Source organism: Hyaena hyaena, unplaced genomic scaffold (assembly GCF_003009895.1).
Source record: "Hyaena hyaena isolate Hyena2069 unplaced genomic scaffold, ASM300989v1 scaffold_292, whole genome shotgun sequence".
NCBI lineage: Eukaryota > Metazoa > Chordata > Mammalia > Carnivora > Hyaenidae > Hyaena > Hyaena hyaena.
Window position 1 is genome coordinate 259061 of NW_024080924.1, and position 21569 is coordinate 280629.

Sequence of the window (21569 nt, forward strand, 5' to 3'; positions counted from 1 at the left end):
CCAAATAAAAAAAAAATTGAAAGAATTTGTCACAACAAAGTCAGCCCTACAAGAAATCGTGAGGAGGACTCTCTGAGGGAAGTGTTGCAAGGAAGGAAGATACCAGAGACACCACCACAAGCATGAATCCCACAAAGAACACAATGACTCTAAACCCACATATTTCAATAATAACACTGAATGTAAATGGGCTGAATGCTTCAATCAAAATATATAGGGTAGCAGAATGGATAAAAAACCAAAATCCATCTATTTGCTGTCTACAAGAAACGCATTTTAGACTGGAAGATATCTTCAGATTAAAAGTAAGGGGATGGAGAAATATCCATCATGCTACTGGAAGTCAAAAGAAAGCTGGAGTAGCTACACTTATATCAGACAAACTGGACTTTAAAGTAAAGACAGTAACAAGGGATGAAGAAGGGCATTATATAATAATTATAGGGTCTATCATCAGGAAGAACTAACAATCATAAATGTCTATGCACCGAATATGGGAGCACCTAAATATTATAACAATTAATCACAAAGAGAAACAATCTTATAGATAAGAATGTACTAATAGAAGGGGACTTTAATACTCCGCTTACAGCAATGGATAGGTCAACCAGACAGAAAAGCACTAAAGAAACAATGGACTTGAAGGACACATTGGGCCAGATGGATCTGAAAGATATAATTAGAACTCTACATCCTGAGGCCAGGGAATTCACTTTCTTCTCAAGTGCGCATGGCACATTCTCCAAGATAGATCACATACTGGGACATAAAGCAGCCCTTAATAAATATAAAAGAATTGAGATCATACCATGCACACTCTCAGATCATGCTTTGAAACTTGAAATCAATTACAGGATGAAGTCTGGAAAACCTCCAAAAACATAGAGATTAAAGAACACCCTACTAAAGAACGAATGGGCCAATCAGGCAATTGGAGAAGAATTTAAAAAATATATGGAAACAAATGAAAATGAAAACACAACAATCCAAAATCCTTGGGATGCAGCAAAGGCAGTCCTAACAGAAGAGTACATTGCACTCCAGTCCTATTTCAAGAAATTAGAAAAAGCCCAAGTCCAAACTCTAACAGCTCACCTAAAGAAACTAGAGGTAGAGAAACAAGAACGCCCTAAACCCAGTAGAAGAAGAGAAATAGTAAAAATCAGAGCAGAAATAAACAACATAGAGACCAAAGAAACAATTGAACAGATCAATGAAACCAAGAGTTGGTTTTTTGAAAAAATAAACAAAATTGACAAACCTTTAGCCAGGCTTCTCAAATGGAAAAGACAGAGCACTCAAATAGACAAAATCATGAAGGAAAACGGACTTATTACAACCAACCCCTCAGATTTACAAGCAATTATCAGGGAATACTATAAAACATTATATGCCAACAAATGGGACTACTTAGAAGAAATGGACAAATTCCTAAACACACACTCAGTACCAAAATTCACATGGGAAGATTTAGAAAACCTGAAAAGACCCATAACTAGTGAAGAAATCGAATCAGTGATCAAAAATCTCCCAACAAATAAGAGCCCTGGACCTGATGGCTTCCCAGGGAATTCTATCAGACGTTTATACAGAATTAATACCCAATCTTCCCAAGCTATTCCAAACAATTGAAATCAAAGGAAAACTTCCAGACTCATTTTATGAAGCCAGCATCACTCTGATTCCCAAGCCAGACAGAGATCCAGCTAAAAAAGAGAACTACAGGCCAATATCCTTGATGAATATGGATGCAGAAATCCTCAACAAGATCCTTGCAAATCGAATCCAGCAGCACATAAAAAGAATTATCCACTAAGATCAAGTGGGATTCATTCCTGCGTTACAGGGCTGGTTCAACATTCGCAAATCAATCAATGTGATACATCACATCAACAAAAGAAAAGATAAAAACCATATGATCCTGTCGATAGATGCAGAAAAAGCTCTGGACAAAATACAGCATCCCTTGTTAATAAAGACCCTCGAGAATGTCGGGAGAGAAGGAACTTACTTAAACATCATAAAAGCCATCTATGAGAAGCCCTCAGCTAACATCATCCTCAGTGGGGAAAAACTGAGAGCATTCCCCCTGAGATCAGGAACACGACAGGGATATCCACTCTTACCACTGTTTGTTAACAAGGTGCTGGAATTCCTAGCATCAGCCATCAGACAACACAAGGAATCAAAAGGCATCAGAATTGGCAAAGAAGAAGTCAAATTTACACGTTTGCACTTTTCACAGATGACATGATACTCTACATAGAAAACCCAACAGACTCCACCAGAAGCCTACTAGAACTGATCCAAGAGTTCAGCCAAGTTGCAGGGTACAAAATCAACGTACATAAACCGGTTGCATTTTTATACAACAACAATGAAGCAACAGGAAGAGAAATCAAGAAACTGATCCCATTCACAATTGCACAAAAAACCATAAAATACCTAGGAATAAACCTAACCAAGGATACAAGAGATCTGTATGATGAAAACTATAGAAAACTTATGAAGGAAATTGAAGAAGACACAAAGAAATGGAAAAACATTCCATGCTCATGGATAGGAAGAATAAATATAGTTAAGATGTCATTACTACCCAAAGCACTCTACACATTCAATGCAATTCCAATCAAAATTGCACCAGCATACTTCTCAAAACTAGAACAAACTATCCTAAAATTTGTATGGAACCACAAAAGACCCCGAATAGCCAAAGTAATACTGAAAAATAAAACCAAAACGGGAGGTATCACCATCCCAGACTTCAGCCTCTACTACAAAGCTGTCATCCTCAAGACAGTATGGTATTGGCACAAAAACAGACACATAGACCAATGGAACAGAATTGAGAACTCAGAAGTGGACCCAAAAGTATACAGCCAACTGATCTTTGACAAAGCAGGAAAGAATATCCAATGGAAAAAAGACAGCCTTTTTAACAGATGGTGTTGGGAGAACTGGACAGCAACATGCAGAAGAATGAAACTAGATCATTTTCTCACACCATGCACAAAAATCAACTCAAAATGGATAAAGGACCTGAACGTGAGACAGGAAACTATCAACACCCTAGAGGAGAAAGCAGGAAACAACCTCCTTGACCTCCACCGCAGCAACTTCTTACTTGACACATCCCCAAGAGCAAGGGAATCAAGAGCAAAAATAAACGATTGGGACCTCATCAAGAAGCTTCTGCACAGCAAAGGAAACAACCCACAAAACTAATAGGCAACCAAAAGGATGGGAAAAGATAGTTGCAAATGACATATCAGATAAAGGGTTAATATCCAAACTCTATAAGGAACTCACCTAACTCCACACCTGAAAAACAAACAACCCAGTAAAGAAATGGGCAGAAGATATGAACAGACACTTCTCCAAAGAGGACATCCAGATGGCCAACAGACACATGAAACGATGCTCACCCTCCCTCCTAATCAGGGAAATACAAATCAAACCCACACTGAGATACCACCTCACGCCGGTCAGAGTGGCTAACATGAGCAAATCAGAGAACTCTAGATGCTGGCGAGGAAGTGGAGACGTCACGGGCACCCTCCTACACTGCTGGTGGGAATGTAAACTGGTGCAGCCCCTCTGGAAAACAGTATGGAGGTTCCTCAGGAAACTAACAATAGAATTCCCCTATGACCCAGCAATAGCACAGCTAGGAATTTACCCAAAGGATATAGGAGTGCTGATGCATAGGAGCACATGTACCCCAATGTTCATAGGAGCACTCTCAACAATAGCCAAAACATGGAAAGAGCCTAAGTGTCCATCAACAGATGAATGCATCAAGAAGATGTGGTTTATCTATTCAATGGAATACTACATGGCAATCAGAAACAATGAAATCTGGCCATGTATAGCAACATGGATGGACCTTGAGGGTGAGGACCATGGGGCAGAAGAAAGGGGGAAATAGGGGTGGAGAGGGAGGGAGGCAAACCATGAGAGACTCTTGAATGCTGAGTACAAACTGAGGACTGATGGGTGTGGGGGGAAGGGAAAGGGGGGAGATGGGCATGGAGGAGGGCACCTTTGGGGATGAGCACTGGGTGTTATATGGAAACCAACTGACAATAAACTATTTGTAAAAAAAAAAAAAAAAAAAAAAAAGAAGAAAAAAGGGATAAGACATTTTCTGACTCCCAGCTGTCATCATGGTAAAACCCAAACTCTTTGTGGACTCTAAAGCTAAACTGAGATCCTGTTGACCTTTCTAGACTCATGTCTCACCCTACTTCCTCTGCTCTACTCTGTGATTCCCACCATATTGACCTATGGTTCCTCAAAATCACCAGATTCTCTCTTGCTTCTCTGCTCACATCTGCTACTCCCACAGACTGGAATGCACCCATTTCCCTGTGCTGAACAACTTCCTGTCCCTTATCCCACAGCAGAGGTGTCACCAGCTCAAGGAAGTATTCCTGGACCCTCACTGTTGACTTAGGGACTGCTTTTATGGGTTATGTGCTCTAACCCCTGTGGCTCAGGCCCACCACCTGTATAATGGCTGGCCTACTTTGTTTATCCCACAAGACTGTGAAGTTCGAGCAGGGGAAAAATACTCTTTTCTTTGTTAGATCATCAATGCCCACTTGGCAAAGGTGAGCAAACATGTCTCTTTATAAAGGTGCTTATGGTCTAATGGGGGAGAGAGAGAGAGAGAGAGATTCACCAAATTCCACACCAGTAAACATGTAGTTGCTAACTGGCGAAACTGTATAACTGTTATAAATATATATATATAAAGGTACTATAAAAATGCTATGAAGGAAAAGAGTAAGATGTTAAGAGGGGCTTTATCTGAGAAATCTGGGAAAGAGGTGTCCTAGGTATAATGCACACAGGGATGGATATTTGAAGGATGAACTGGTGACTGGTGTTTGCTTGCGTGTGGGTGCAGATGGGGACCTGGCTCAGAGTGAAAAGGATTTCAGGCTTATGTAGTGTGTGTGTGTGTGTGTGTGTGTGTGTGTGTGTGTGTGTGTGTAAGTGTGAAACAGAGAGAGAGAGAGATACACTAAAACAAGGGGATGTGATTAGAGGGCAGAGGGTGAGGGGAGAGAGGAGGTTGGAAGTGACAGCAGAGGCCAGATTAGACAGTGTCTGCTGTTGGTCAATGTCTGGACTTCTGGTCTTTGTATGAAATATGGTTAGAAGCTATTAAGGGATTTTAACGAGAAGGGCTGGATGGGAAAACAGTGGTAGAGTATGACTACATTTGCATACTGACACTAGTACTTGCCAGCCGCGTAAAGAACAGAACGGAGAAAATGCACGTGGGCAGACTAGTTAGGATGTTATCATCATCATCTGGGTGAAAGATGACTGCAGTGTGGACTGAAGCCATGGTGTAGATAGAGAGATCTACACAAATTCAAGAGAGACTAAGGAGGTAAAATCCACATGGATTAGTAATGGACTGGAGATTGCTATTGATTCTTGGAGGTGTCCCTTTTCCCTAATTCATGGGCTAGCCAAATGGGCGTATGTGAGGATCTTCTAGAGCAAGGGTCAGCAAACTGGAGCCCTTTAGCCAATCCACCCAACCACACTTTATAAATACAGTTTTATTGGAACACACACTTTCATTTTCGTGTCATCTCTGGCTACTTTTGTGTTGCAACAGCATGGGTGAGTGGCTGTAACAGAGACTGCTTAGCCCACAAAGCCTAAAATGTTTACCATCTGGCCCTTTATTTTTTTTTTTTAAAGTTTTTTAATGTTTGTTTATTTTTGAGAGAGAGTGAGAGAGAGAGAGCGCACACGTGCAAGCAGGGGAAAGACAGAGAGGAGGAGAAAGGATTCAAAGTGGGCTCCATGCTGACAGCAGAGAGCCTAATGTGGGGCTTGAACTTACAGAACTATGAGATGATGACCTGAGCCAAAGTCGAATGCTTAACCGACTGAGTCACCCAGGTGCCTCTCTATCTGGCCCTTTACAGAAAAAGTTTGCCAACCTTTGCTCTAGAATCATGAGGTATGAGCCCATTCCCCAGCTATGAGGACTGTTGTTATCATCAGCCCCCAACAGAAACTAATCAAAGGGAAAAAAAAAATGACCCCAGATAAATGCAGAGGCTGAACAAGCAGTTCAAGGTGTACCCTCTCTAGGGCACACTGCTTGGAGGTGGTTTTCTGTGGCTTTGCAGGGGAGATGGGTTCACCGTTACATGCTCCAAGCTGCAGCTGAGTAATGGCCTCAACTGGCTGCCCACAGGAATCCTGGATGTCTTTGGCACATTCCTCCCACTTTGCCTGCCAGCACTAAAGGGCTGACAGAGCAATTAAACTCATTAAGCAGCCTGACCTCATGTGGTGAGGAATTTTAAACACCAGATGGACAGGCTTATTAATAAGGGAGTGTCTGGAAGTTCTATGGCTGCCTACCATGGGAAGATGTGGGTCCCTCCATAGAATAAAATTCAGCTTGCTGACAAAATGCAAGGGTAAGGCTTTCAACTTCATTTCCCTTTTTCCAATGCTGCATTCGAAGAAAAACTGTAATGAAAGCCTCCTGCCCTGTGCGAAGCACGCTTATGTCAAAACCACGTGCTCAGTGCAAACTCCAGAAAATGCAATGTTTAGAAAGGAGTTAACACTCCCAGAATCAATCATTTTCTTGAGAAATACAAAGCAGTACCAGCCGCCGCCTCCGCCACCTATTTCTCTGACCTCCACCTGTCTTGGGAAATTGCTGCTCAGAAATAATGAATTCTCTTGGCATGGCCAGTCTGTCACTTAGACAAATCAGGCAAATTTCCAGGATTGGACCCTTTAATGTTCTTGGGCTGTTTTTTCCCCCATAACAATTGTCAGTTGGATGATAATCCCTACCTTGTCACAGGCCCATTTATCATGTGAATGCTCCGCGTACTTGGTGACGATGTACTCCCATTTTTCAGGCAAGGAAAAACTGAAATGAGAAAAAAAAAATTACAACCTCCCCAAGCACTTCAGCCGGATGTACTGAAAAGATGGCCAGAACCAACAATCAGCTGCCAGAAGCTGGATGGGAGGGACCTGCTAACCCAAAGCTGAAGCTGGATTCCCAATTGTGAACATCATGGCCTGCCCGTGCTGGGTCACAGACACATACTAGGTCTTGTCACAGGATGTCACTACGGGAGCCTCTGCTGCACAGGTGATCCTTCTTCAGCTGCTCAAGATGTCACTGGCTCATGGGCCTGACCTGACCAGGGTGAGACAGTGAGATCCCTTTATCCAGAGATACTGCCTGTAATCTCACCAACTCTAATCTGGGAATGCCAGCAATGGGTAGATAGAGAACCAAATGATACAAAAGAGGGTTTGCCTACTTTTTTGGATTCAGGGACTCATGTTTAAATATTAGAATTTGGTTAGGAGAGCAGACACCTGTTTCTCTGTTAGTCTGGCAGCTTCTGTCCCATCTAGTGGTGAAGGAAAGTACCTCCATTTTCCTTTGAGGAACGAGACTCGCATTGCATGGAGTCTTCTGGGAACAGTCACCAAGAATGGGCATCTGAGGAGGCCAATCAGACTCACTCTCCCCGGACTCTGAGTCTCGAGTTGTTTGAGGGCAGCAAAGTCTTCAAGCCGATTCATCTGATGGGGACACTACTTGAAGGTTGTTCATTTGGTCACCCTGCCTTGGTTCCTGTGCTTCCTGAGGTCTGGTTTTCACTAGGTTTTGATTATAATCCTGTATCCTTGCAATAACGTGCTTTTCTGCTTAACTTCTAGCTCCTGTTACTTATATTCCTCAGAGAACCATACTGATGCCAGAGGGATATGTGAAGAAATCAGAACTCTCAAAATAACATGGAGCCACACCCGTCGTTAGCAAACAACTGCTAGTGTATGGTGTCATCTCACAAGGTTTATAAAGGCGTCCAAATGATTATACCATCTGTCATCCTTCAGCACATTTTTCACAGGGTGAAGTTCCCTGAAGTCAACACCTGTGTCTCTTGGGCTTTGGCTTGGTGCTTTACCACAGCCCTTTCCTCTTTTTTACAGCAGTTTCAATTCTGTTTCCTGCCATCCACTCAGCTCAAGGCTCCATGTGATAGGATGTGTACTTCATTTTCCCAAAGGTGAATTTTATACCTTATCAAAGCTGACTGCCGCTAGGAATGGCTCAAGCTATGCCTCTCCTATGGGAGCTACTGCCACAAGTCCAAGGGGCTCTTACAGGACGTCTTGTTTTCCCTGCTCAATCTAAAGCATTTTTAAAGCTCTTCATTTAAAATGCACCCAGACATGAAGACTATATGACCCACAATGCATAATCATTACTAAGAAAGAACTGCCAGAAGACAAAATCAAGCCTGTGCTGCCCAATATTTTATCCATGGCCTCATCATCACCAGAGAGGAATGCTGGGGAAGTGGAGGGAGGAAGAAAAGACACTATTGTAGGGTGATTCTAAAATTCCAGCATCCCTTGGCATGGCAAAGAGTGGGTCCAGTCTTTCATATAAGGACACCAGGCTGTTCTGTCATCCACACTCTGAGGCCTTACTGGAGTTCAGCAGAGTGTTATTTATAGAGTTGTTTTGATGTACAACACTATTAGAACTGTAGAGGCCTAATTCACAAAGAATGAAGATTTTTGTCAAAAAACTCATTAATAAATTAATTGCATCATTTGTCAGGGTGGTTCTGGCAGTGCCTCGGGTGACATTTATTTGTGGAAAGCATTAATCTCTTATCATAAATAAACCACCCCCCCCATAGCAAAGCCCAGAATATAATAATACAGTGTATAATCAGATACAGACGGATGAAACCTTCAGGAGCTGACAAAATCCAGCGCCTAACATCACTTGTAGTGTGGCAAAGAAAATGATCAGCAGGGTCAGCAGGACAGAAGGAAGACAAGTTTAGATTCGTTGCCACCTTCGAGAGAAACACTATCAACCAGCTTAGAGATGACTTTGGACTCACTTCATGGTGTTGATGGGTTTGGGGTCAAAGTTGCCATCTGCATCCACTGAGATCTGTTTCTCCAACGCGGCTGAGATTCTGGTATCTAAATAATCTGGTGGCAGGGCCCCAGCGATAGCACTGAGACAAGGAAGGGCCATTCGGAAAAGGTCTGGGTCATACTTCTGCGAGGAAAGACAAAGACTGTGTTAGCACAGAGATGAGAACAAGTGCCATCCGTGGGGAACCCCTCATCAATTAGCTGGAAAAAAAAAACTTACAGATTTGTCCAGATTAACCAAAATGGGGAACGTCTATGTCCTTTGACACTTTCTGGTAGAAATGTAAGGACCCTTGGAAGACGAAATGACAACCTGTAAAGCCCTCAAGTCACCATTTGCTTTAAGGTGGAAAATCTTTAATCCAGGTTTAAATAATTATCTCCCAAACAGTTAATTGCATGACTATCTAAGGATTACAGTGGTCTATAGCCTTGCCTACCATAGATGTTACAGATCCAACCTGTGACTGGAGAGGACGGGACAAGCTCTGCCAGTCCCCTCAGCAGCTGATATGGGTCTTATGTTGGTATTATCAGCAGATGGCTCAGTATTACATCTGTTCTCTCTTGAACGGGGCCCGGAAGAAATTTCAGTCAAATAACATGGGGTTAGGAACAGTTTTTTATCTACTCCTACCAGATCAAAGGAACACTGGAATAAAGATAATTTAAGTGCAGGTGAACACCAACTGGAGCTATACACATGCTTCAGACTTTGGTAAGAAAGCCAGACTACTCATTTTCTACCTTTAAAGATGGTGACCTCAAAATGGAAATAAACTGGGCCAAGGGGAGTGGAGGCAAGTCTGAGAGTTTGAGCTGTGTTTCAGTCAGACTGTACAGAGGCCTGTGACTCAGAGGCCCTCAGTTCTTACTCTATTTCCTCCTCAAACAAGTGGCTGTGAAGAACCTTCCTCAGAATGGTGTGTGGTCTTCTGAAAATCCCACATCTCAACCTAAGAGCAGCTGTTGGGGCTTCTCTACATCAGAGCTTGGTAAAGAGTGGCTAACAATGGCAGGAGGAAAGGGATGAGGGTGGGGGCAAGTCATCAAGACTGAACTAGGAACTAGTTTTAGAACTGGCTCTAGAAGTCCTTCTCCTGTATATTAGCTTTGCGGTTCTGGCAGGTTATTCACCTGCTCTGAGACTTTCCCTCATCTGTGAAATGATGGTGAGCATAGGTTCTGTTTCAGGGAGTTGCCATAAGGGTGGTGTGATACCTATTTGTGAAGCATCTGGCTCTGTTCCTAGCATATGGCCAAAGCTAATAATATTAACTATTAGTATTTATAGGCATTTATTAGTCACTGGTGATCAGGGTGCTCCCTCTCTGTTCAGGAAGTGCTGCCATTACCTTATGGGAGAGGGAGTCGAAAATCCCCCAGAAGAGCTTCTCTGTCAGGTGCAATTCCTCCTCCACAGCTAGCCCGTAGCTCCCCCATCCCGAAGGCAGACAGTAATACTTCCAGCACTGTTCGTAGTGATTCGTCAGAAGCTGGGAGGTTTGAACCGGATTGCACCAGTGGGCGGGGCACGGGAGATCCACAGGCATCCACAACATGCAGGGGAGAACACAACAGCAGGCGGCAGACATGAGAGTGAAAGCAACAGCTCAGACAGTTGGGTTATCTAAAGAGAGGCCCTCGGGCACCACTGGGAATGGTCTGTTTTCCTGCCTAATGAGCCCTAGCCAGAGCTGAATCCGCCTGATTAATTCTTATGCTTCCTAACATACCCCTAGTTGTTGCTGGAAAATGGATAGGAACTCCTTGTACTTCAAATGAAAAATGCTACCCTCTCCGAAGTAGTTGCTGTGTAACATTGCAGGCACTCAAAAGTGGGAAGAATTTCTTCTGAGACATTTGCTTATAAATCTAGAAGATTCTGAGTGATGCTGACATGGGGATGGTGAGGAGCACCCTGTGGGTCTGAAGATTTTCTCTATACTGATTACTGCCCCTGGCTTCCTTGCTTTTTTCTCTTGAGCCTTCTGATGGCCCAGCCATGTTACAACAGTTCCACATGTGGCCAATAGAGGGCAGAAGCACAGCACCAAAGTTCCCATCCTAGCAGGTGGAATCCACAACCTCTAAGAAAAATCCAGCTGGTCTAAGAGGTAAAAGTGAGCTCTCTGAGTGCAATTGATGCTGTTTCCTCAGGGACCAGAATCCAGCTGGGAGGAGAGGGCTTCTGAGGAAGCAATGCCAGGTTGGACTGTGAAAACCATAGTTTTCAGCTGAAACACTTATTGGGATTAAGATTAGAGAGAAGAACCAGCCCTTGGAGGGCAGTGGGATCTCTGCCAGTATACAAGCTCTTTTCTGCATGGCATGGAGACAGAGGATTCAACTACAGGCTTCTGGGAATTCTGTTGATCCCAGTAAAGTGCTTCTTGAAATCCTCCACTTTGCCTATTTCTGAGAAGGAAAAGTTCTGTTAAAATCACCAGGCAGAATTTTTTGGTGTGGCTAGCCCCTGCTGACACAATGAATATGCAACTACAGCAGGTACCTCATAGGTAAAAGTTAAAAAAATGTTGTTCTCTTGGGTGAACAGTTGATTGTGATGCCCTCCCACCCAGGCCCAGACGGTTCTTGTGATACTGATAAAATTATTATAATTTATGAGAAAATCATGAATGAGACAACAAATAGCTCTATGGTTCAACTTTTCATTCATAAAGGAAAAACAGATCGGAGTAAAAAACAAACACAAAAGAGGGTTTGTTCAACAGGAAAAAAAAGGCACAAAACAGTATGTAATAGAAAAAGGACAATTTAGCTTCTGTACTTGAATGAATAATCATGAGGCCTTTGAAGCTTTTTGAGATTGGAAACATTGTGAGAATGCAATTAAGGCAGGAAAGTGCAAAATCCAAGTTGCCCTCATTAACTTCTGCTAAATAACACGTAGTCAGTGGAAAGCAATGAAAGAAAAGTGGAGCAGTTAATGATCTCTACTCTCTGCAGCCTGGACATTCACGAAGGGGTGTGGTACGGTGGGTTGTATCTTGTTAGCCCTCAAAAAAGTAAAATTCATTGAATGTGTATTTTGCTCCCCCAGTGGTGAAGGCCTCATGTTTTGTAAGGCAAGTTTCTGTGCTGTGGACTGTATTTCTGCAGCAACAAAGAGGCTTACCTTAAGAGGCATTTTGCAGTATTCGTTGAGCTGCGGCACATCAAAGACAAGACGTCGCAAGAGTTGCTGTAGCATTGACGGTCTCAAGTGGCTGCAGTACGAAAAGAGAAAGAAAGAATAAAAAGGTAAGAAAATGATAAAAGAATGAAGAAACAAGAAACATTCATCGATAACCATACACCAGAGCTAAACCTCAGAACAGTTAGCTCCAAAAACAAGATCTTGAGTAAATCATGGTCAATGATAACACACTTCAAAAAGTGAGTACAGGTGACCCTTTCACAATGTGGCAGCGAGGGGTGCTGACCCCTCCAGCATATAACTTTTGACACTCTCCAAAACCTTACTCATAACCTACTATTGACTGGAAGTCTGGCCAATAACACAATTGATTAACATGGATTTTATGTTATGTGTATTATATACTGTATTCTTATAATAAAGGCAGCTAGAGAAAATGTTAACAAAATTATGAGAAAATACATTTATAGTATTGTATTTTTTGAAAAAAATCCACATACAAGTGGACCTGCACAATTCAAACCCGTGTTATTCAAAGGTCAAATGTATAGCTAAGATAGAAAAGAGGAATGTGGGGCAAATGAAGTGAGATCCCTAAGGTAAATCTAATCACCGGGTGCCAAGATGTTCTAGGGCCTATGTGCCATCAAAATATAGTTACTGGTTATGTACAAAGAATATAATAGAGAGAAGGGGCAGTTGATTTTACAGCCATCTCTAAGGGCCAACTGTCCCCTTGAACTCTGCAAAGGGTGAAGCTGGAGTTGACCAGTGCACAGGTGGAATCTGAGGCCACCTACTGGTGTGACTGCAAGGGAGTTTAAGGCCCTCTGAGTTACCATCCACTCCCTGAAATCCTCATTATTGCAATCATTTATTTGGGTTAAGGCTCTGTCCGCAAAAAAAAACCCCAGCCCCCCCCCAAACAAAAACAAAACCAAAAAACCAAAAAACTCCCTTAACAGGCAAATACTGTCATCAATTTATCAAATTATCAAAGAGTTCATGGCCTTAGTAGTTGGTACAAGTAAATTCTGAGATAAAGGAGAGATAAACAACATTGATTTAGATTACCAAGCCTTTTAGAAACTGAATGGGGGCACCTGGGTGGCTCAGTCGGTTAAGCATCTGACTTTGGATCTACGAGTTCAAGCCTTGCGTCAGGCTCTGTGCTAACAGCTCAGGGCTTGGAGCCCGTTTCAGATTCTGCGTCTCCCTCTCTCTCTGCCCCTCCCCCCACTCGTGCTCTGTCTCTCTTGCTCTCAAAAATAAATAAAACATAAAAAAGAAATAAAAAAATAAAAAATAAAAACCGAATGGAACCTCCAAATTCTCTGCACAGAAAAGGACCCATATACATAATTTAGCATCTATGTTCAGTTCAAGACCCACTGACTTCCAACTTCAGATGGATAAGGAGCCATGAAGGCCACGTTAACGACAGATGTTAAATGTTGGAATGTCAGCAAGAAATCCTACAAGGAGAATGCATACGAACGGAGGTGGGCAACAGAACTCATCTGTCTGACAACTCTTCCGAGAGCCGGCCTTGTGATAAAAAGTCCTCATGTAAAAAGTGAAATGTATAGCAAGTAAATGACCTTGTCTCTAAATCTTGGAATTACGATATAAAATTCATTACTAGCTGTAATTATTGCTTTTGTTTTTCCTAGGTAGCCTTAGCCCCACAATACATAGTCATCTCTTGTGGGATTAGACACCATTTATTCAACAAGAATCAGGACCATATCCAGCTGGCCAGCACAGGGACACCTGCTGGGCCTATCTCCTGGACATCCTAGAGCTGTGGTTCTCAATCTGGGGTGCGTTATGGAGGTACCTGGGGAGCTTCAAAAATTACAGGCCTGAGGCAAATCACTAAAGGTTTGATTTTGGGGGTGAAGTGTGGCCTGGTCAGTGGGGTACTTATTTTATAACTCCCTAAGTGATTCTAAGGTGGAAAACACCGGCTTAGGACAGCAGATCAGCATCTCAACCATATTGCTGAGACCTGCTACTGGAAGGGCCCTTCTTCCTTTGACCCTATCAGACTTGACATAGTTTTGTGAGGATCCAATTCTTATGAGGTGACTTTACCCTTTGTCCTTGGTTGCTCTGATACCTATCTGCAGTGGTGCAAACTACTGCCCTTAATTCCCCACAAGGACTGGAGACTCCTTCTTATCTTTGCCCCAGGTTCTATGAGGCTTACAGGTGGGCTGCTTTGATTCATATTCTTAGATCTGGTCTCTATGTAAAGGTCCACTCAGAGAAGGAAAAACTTGGTTTCTGGCTTTCGGAACCAAAACACTAGTTCTTAATCTGAATACTTAAGGCCTGAAAGACAGTCTCATCTTCTGTTCCACCAACCCTGTGGGCAAAAGCCTGAGCTGTGCTCCCTATTTCTTGATAGTGAGAGATAAGACTCAATGAAGAGGTGAACAGCAAACTTGCGGTAGGCAGGGGACCCTGCATATCTTAAGAGGAGAAGTCTGGGGGAGGGCTGGGGTATGGCTAAGGCCTGGCAGCTTCCTCAGGCTGGATTCATCAGTTTTTCCATTACACAATTCAGTGCAGCTGACATGGATGCAGACACGGAGGTGAAAACCATGGGCGGGGGTACTTACTTGCAAATGGCAAGCAAACATTCTTCTATGGTGTCCCTCTGAGCTTTGGTGAGGGAACGTCCCTTGGAAAGCCTATATATTGTCTGTAGTGTAGAATCGATCAAAGAGGTGTGGTGTTCTGCTCCGGCAAAGAGAGGGGCGCATCTTGTGAGGAGCGGGAGCACGGCAGAACATAGATACCTATTTAGTGCCAGCGCAGCCTCTGTGGTGCTTAGGGAAACCTAGGAAAGGGAAGTGGGACACTGGTTAATCTCCCTGGGGAAGACAGAGCAGAGCTTACCCTGTGCATGGAGCTCCTGTCTAGCAGGTGGGAAAGCTTACGCAGAACAGTGTTTCACAGTAGCAGAGGGAACAACTTCCTCCCTTGTCAGCAGACCTACTTCTCTTTTGCATTTTAAATGAAAAAACAAAACAAAACAAAACTGGTTAAAAAAAAAGAAACAAGGAAAGCAAAGGCTGGCTGGTCCTAACTCATCCCAAATGATCCACGAATATCTGTCCCCCTCAAAGAGGGATTCTAAAACCTATTAAAACTGGCCAATGACCAGTCCAACCCAACACTCTTCATGTTTCCAAGTCCAACTGTCAAGCTACTATGCTATTATTCTGTCTTAGCTCTTTTTTCTCAACTTGTGAAGACTCGCAAGTTGTCCTGTTGTGATTTTGAGATTAGTAAGTGGCTATTGACCAAGGAAGCCGTCAAACAACTGGTTTTGTGACAATTTTATGGAGAGAAAGAGGAGCTGTGACCCCCATCACTTAATTTATGAGCCCTGTGAGCAATTCATCATGTGATAACTGGCAGGAGTTCCCTAAAGAGAACCTAACGTTGATGGGAAAAGGGTACAAGGAATAGAAACCTAGGACTCACTTCCATTTGAACACCAAATGGAAGAATAGAATTTGCTGTTTAATTGATCTGTTAAAAAAAATCAAATGCTTTGACCAGGAACCTTGGAAATGTCCCACAAGTTGGAACAATTAATATTTTTTTTAAATCAAGGAATTTATAGAAAAAACTCAAAACAAAAGTAGCTGTAGAAGCACTGTTTTAATTATCCAAAAGGATCATATCCCCTAACACCTTAAGGAATATACCATTTCTTAACACCAGGCCAAAAATAAGAATGGAGCTCCCATTCAGGTTGGGACTTGTATTGCTTATTTCTGGGCGATCCTATTCATTTGTGAGTAACCCATTCAAATAGAATCAATCCCAGTCAAGGGACTGTCTAGCTGACCACCCATCACAGAGCTCAGACTTTTATCTCTGTTGGACACTAGGTGGAGCCTTTGAGAGACTTTATGGATGATTAAGAAGACCTGCATCTTCTGGATCTCTAAAAAAGCAACCCTAGTGCTCATCTGCACAAAAAATAAATAAATAAATAAAAATTAAAAATTAAAAAGTTTTTTTTCATAAAAAAAAGCAACTCTATATTGGCAAGATGTTTTTAGACTTATGCTGATTGAATTCTTCTTTTCTCCTTGGACTTAGGACTTTTGCAGTGTTCCTGACTTGGAGAATCATGCATCTATGCTTTGTAACTCCTGGGGCCTCCTGTCTTGATGTCTGTTGATGTTGGATTACTCTATTTCACCCGTGATTTTCAAACTCGGGTTTGCCTTGGCTTCTGGTCTTGACCTTGCCATGCCCAAGGCTCCAAAACTGCTTGGCTTGGAGACTATCTTTCTTGATCGTCAGTGCATAAAAAACTTGAGAGTGGGAAGAGTATTTCCAGCCTATAATGTTGCCAGCAGACCTTTTCATAAGTAATAAGCCCTGGTTCTCAACTAAGGGAGGTTTTGTTCCCTAGAGGACATTTGATGATCTCTAGAATTGGTTTTATGAGTGTGCTACTGGTATCTAGTGGGTAGAGGCCAAGGGATGGTGCTAAATACCCTACAATGCAGAGGATGCACCTCCACACCGGATAGTGCCAAATTCGAGAAGCCTGCAACAGAGGGACCTGGACTGAATATTTGAGGTCAAGTTTACCTACACTGAATTCTCTGGCCCAACAGATTAAGATCTTCCATTTCTTGGTGCTTCTATTTTCTCACCTTTAAAGCATCCTGCCAACATGTAATCCATGAGGAGACAGAAAATACTCACTTTGAAATCCAAAGTTACTAATGTACAATGATGGGAAAATAGGTTTTCTTATTTTAGCCACTTACTGTATCGAGAGAGGCAGAGGCTCTTAAGTCAGGTAAAAATCCAACCTCTAGCAAGTGGAGCAGAAAAGTTTGATCCTTAATGCCATAAACACGATCCAAGAACAGCACCATGGGTGCCTTATGGTCAGGGCAGAAGTTGGCTGCCATATCTGGCTCGCTGACCGACCCATCTGAAAGACACACAGAGAACGTCATGGCTGCTTTGCTATCTCTGCACACTCAAGGGCAACACAGAGTGTGTCTATGTCTTCTAACAAGTAGTAAGAATCCAATTTTGTGCTGGAGTCAGCGGATACTTGCTTGGAATAGCTGGCTGCTCACATTTCAGGAATTTTTTGAGCCAGTTGTTAGACACACTCATTATCAAAAACTAAAATTTATAATTAATTATACTTCGGTGACAAATACTCAAAACTCATCACCTCCTAACGATTTTGCATTAAACTATATTCTTGAGGTTTTTTACATCTATTTTACTTGCATGTTGAAAATACAATACGATGGTGAACTATGTGCATTCTCTTTCCAATTACACTGCTCTGTGACACACATTGATAGCTTGAAATGGACTATGGTGAGAGTGCTTACACCACAGAAATGAGCAAATGCCAGGAATCAGGGCTTGATTTTTTTTTTCTTTGTTGATTGAAGACATAAGAAAGGAAGGGAGAAAATGTAAGGGAGATCAGATTTAAGAGTATGTCTTGTCTGTAGTCATTACATCATAAACAGCACAAAAACTGAGGAAAATTTCTCTTAATATTTGGAAAGTATTATCTGACTTAGGTGAAATTGAGAAGAGATCATCCAATAATTCAAATCTCATTTTAACACAAAAGTTCAAAGGTGAAGTGAGGAATACCATGAAGAAAACAAAAAATGCTTGACTTGGAGAATGAAGACAGGAATTCCAAAGGGAATTAAAATAAGAAAAAAGTATTCCTCCTAATGTTTTGTTAACATCAAACACTAGGAAAAAGAGCCCCTAAATGATCAAGCTAAGTCAAAACAGATTTACATACTGTACTTCCTAAGTTACCTTGAGAGCCACAAAGGTTTAGTGCTATCTAGCCCAGAGCCTCATTCAGCCCAGGGATCAGTGCAGGGCTCTGGCCAAGCAAGGAGAGAAAGGGACCTTCCGAACAAGAAGCTACCTGTCTCCTGGACACCAGGGAGAGCCAGATCTGAATGGCAGAGGCTAAATTAATCTCTCAGACTCACCTTGTGTTCTGAGGAACATTAATCTTAGAGGATATTAGTAGGTGTTTTGTGCTCAAAAAGTGTGGGTAATACTGAATTCAACATTTATTTTATGTTTTTTCAAAGGCTCTATAATCCTATGTTCTTCATGATAAGCATGATATCTTCAAGACTGATGTCACCAGGATTGAGGAGTAGGAGACCCCAGTCTTTGTCTCCCACGAAGATCAACACTTAGACAGCTATCCGTGAACAAAAACAGCACTGGGAGAGGTCACGAGTCAATGTGAGAAACTTCAGTAACACAGTGCAGCACAAAACCTGGGAATCACTGCACAAAAAAGGATACTTTTTGCTGGCATCACCCAGGGCTGGTACTGTTCAGGGCCAAGCGGGCACTCCTCATCTAGAAAGAGTTCCCTTCACTGGGAAAAGAGAATGGGGTGAACAATCACCTTCTCTAGCCTTTAGGGGAGCTACACGAAGGACATCTTCCAGTTTCACCCCATCTCCCATCAGTAAAGGGTGATGTGTCAGAAAAGGAAAGAAGGGCAAAGGCCACCTGTATCAACCAGGCAGTGGGAACCACTGTGGTCATGAGTGACCTGCTCTGCAGAGGACCCCAGCAGCTCTCGCCACTGAAGAAACCAGGATCCAGCAGAGCCACCGTGAAACCCTGGCAAGTTTCCTGGACTTTGTGTTTGCAGATGCCCAGCCACCTGGGTCTCTTCTCACTTCCATCTCCCTCGATGCCAGAACCCGGATCAGCACTGGCAGCCAGTCCCGGGCTCTGCAGCTGTACTGGTCCAAGATGCCAGTCTAGACGCTTGCAGCTGATACACACCACCGTGTGTGCACTTGGGAAGACTTCCATCACTGGCCTCTAGTGCCATGCACACCCCTGTGGTGAGATCCTGCAGCCATGAAAGTACATGCGGACAACCAGGGCCCCGTGGCAGTGTGTGGGCCCAGCTCTGGCATTGCCACGGGCCAGTGGCCTGCAATGCTGGGCTCACTCCAGCTGGCACCTTCAACTGTGAGCTTGCATCTCACTGGCCTGAGTCTGGTCACTGGCTTCCATTCCTGTGCACCTGTGGTGAGACCCTGAAGCCACAGGCATGCATGCTGATAGCCAGGGTCCCCACAGGTGCCAGTGCACCCAGACAGTTCGCCCTGATACTTGCTGTTGGCCCTGGCTCCTGATACTCCACATATGTCTGCGACTAGCCTGTGCCACTCCACAGGAACCTGCAGCGGTTCCTGCAGCAGAGTGCGTACACACCACTGGCTCCAGCTACCACGACTGCCTGACCTGCTTCCCGGTTGGTAGATATGGACTTTACTGCTGAGGAGCCCAATAGCCCTGGTGGCTACTGACAATTTTCAGCAGTTCTTGCCAAGGACCACATAATTACCAGTGCAATAGACCGCAGTGTCCTGAGACACCCAGACATCATGCCCCCCAACCCCCCAGATCCAAAGCCAAAGCACACCCCTGTGCTTGATGCCCTGTCCCACTAGACCTGGAGTCACAGCACAATCTAACATGCCCCCACCTGCAGGTGAAGGTCTTCCTTACCAAAGTCAGTCCATGAAGTCTGGAAGAGGTGTTTTCCTCTTCCAGGGTGCAGGTATCTACGCAAGGCTATAGCTATCACAACAAAGAAGCGAAATAGGACACCACAAAAGGAACACAGTCAACTTCTAGTAATTGACTCCAAACAAACAGAGACACATGAATTACCTGGCAATGAATTCAAAATAATTATTCTCAAGAAATGGAGGCACATGGATTACTTGACAACGAATTCAAAATAATCATTCTCAAGGTGCTCGGAGGTCGAAAACATAAAAAACACACAAATTTTGCAGCTGAAGAGCACAATGATTGAATGAAAGAATTCACTGTGTAGAGCACTTCAACACCTCACTGGACCAAGCAGAAGAATCCATGAAATCAAAGAAGGATCACTTGTACCCAGTGAGGGGAACAAAAAGAAAAAAAGGATGAAAATAAAGAAAATATATGGGATTTATGGGACACCATTAAGAGGAACAATTTACACATCATTGGAGTCTTCCAAGGAGGAGAGACGGAAGAAGTAGAAAGCCTATTTAAATATCACTGAGAACTTCCCAAACCCAGGGAGATCTATGGACATCCGGTTCATGAAGCTAATAGGTCACTCTTAAATTTCAATCCCAAATGATCTTTTCGAAGACACATTATAATAAAACTGTCTAAATCAAAGACAAAAAGAATTGTAAAAGCAGCAAAAGAAAAAATTTCTCCCATACTAAGGAACCTCCATTAGCCTATCAGTATTTTTCTCAGCAGAAACCCTGTAGGCTAGGAGAGAGTGGGATGCTACATGCAAAGTGCTAAATGAAAAAAACCAAGCAAACCAAAAAAACAAAAAAAATGCCAACCAAGAATAGTTTACCTAGTGGAGTTGTCTTTCAGAAGTGAAGGTGAGAGAAATACCTTCCCAAACAAACAAGAGCTGGGGAAATTTATCACCACTAGACCTGCCTTACAAGACATGCTGAAAGAGGGGTACCTGGGTGGCTCAGGTCATGATCTTACAGTCCGTGAGTTTGAGACCCATGTTGGGCTCTGTGCTGACAGCTCAGAGCCTGGAGCCTGCTTCATATCTATGTCTCCTCCTCTTTCTGCCCCTCCCTTGCTTGCACTCTGTCTCTCAAAAATAAATGTTCAAAGAAGTAAAAACAGAAAAAGAAATGCTGAAGGAATTTTTTTTCTTCAAATACTTATTTATTTATTTACTTATTTATTTAGAGGGAGAGAGAGTACAAGAAGGGGAGGGGCAGAGAGATGGAGAGAGAGAATCCCAAGCAGCCTCTACACTGTCAGCATAGAGCCTGATATGGGACTCGATCCCATGAACCGTGAGATCATGACTTGAACCAAAATTAAAAATCAGACGCTTAAGTGACTGAGACACCTAGGTACCCCTGAAATGAATTCTTCAAGCTGAAATAAAAAGATACTAAACAATAACATGAAAACATAAAATACACTGGTAAAACAGATACTCTAATACCATAAGGAAGGAAAAAAAAGATAATAACAGAAATAAGGAATGAAAAAGATATAAAAATGATTAACAAAACGAATTGCTGACTTTTGAAAAGACAAAGTTGATAAACATTTAGCTAGAATAACCAAGAAAAAGAGGGCTGACATAAAGAAAATTATAAACAAAAAGGGAGACATTACAACAAATACCACACAAGTATAAAAAATCACAAGAGACTCTTATGCTTAATTATGCACCAACAAATTGGACAAGCTATATTAAATGGATACATTCCAGACACATAGATCAATGGAATGCAGTTGAGAGCTAAAAATAAACCCATGCATATATGGTCAACTAATATTTGACAATGAAGCCAAG

General features: G+C 42.7%; 1 protein-coding gene across 1 annotated transcript in view; it reads right to left on the reverse strand.

The window, feature by feature from the left end:
* Positions 1-21569, reverse strand: part of RYR3 (ryanodine receptor 3) — a 364667-nt gene that overhangs the window by 107433 nt on the left and 235665 nt on the right. Inside the window, exons 47-52 of the mRNA XM_039247258.1 lie at positions 16948-17117; positions 14767-14987; positions 12119-12209; positions 10335-10475; positions 8940-9103; positions 6847-6925 (exon numbers count right to left, since the gene is read on the reverse strand). Of these exons, the coding sequence (XP_039103189.1) occupies positions 6847-6925; positions 8940-9103; positions 10335-10475; positions 12119-12209; positions 14767-14987; positions 16948-17117 (866 nt within the window). The remainder of the gene's footprint in view (positions 1-6846; positions 6926-8939; positions 9104-10334; positions 10476-12118; positions 12210-14766; positions 14988-16947; positions 17118-21569) is intronic.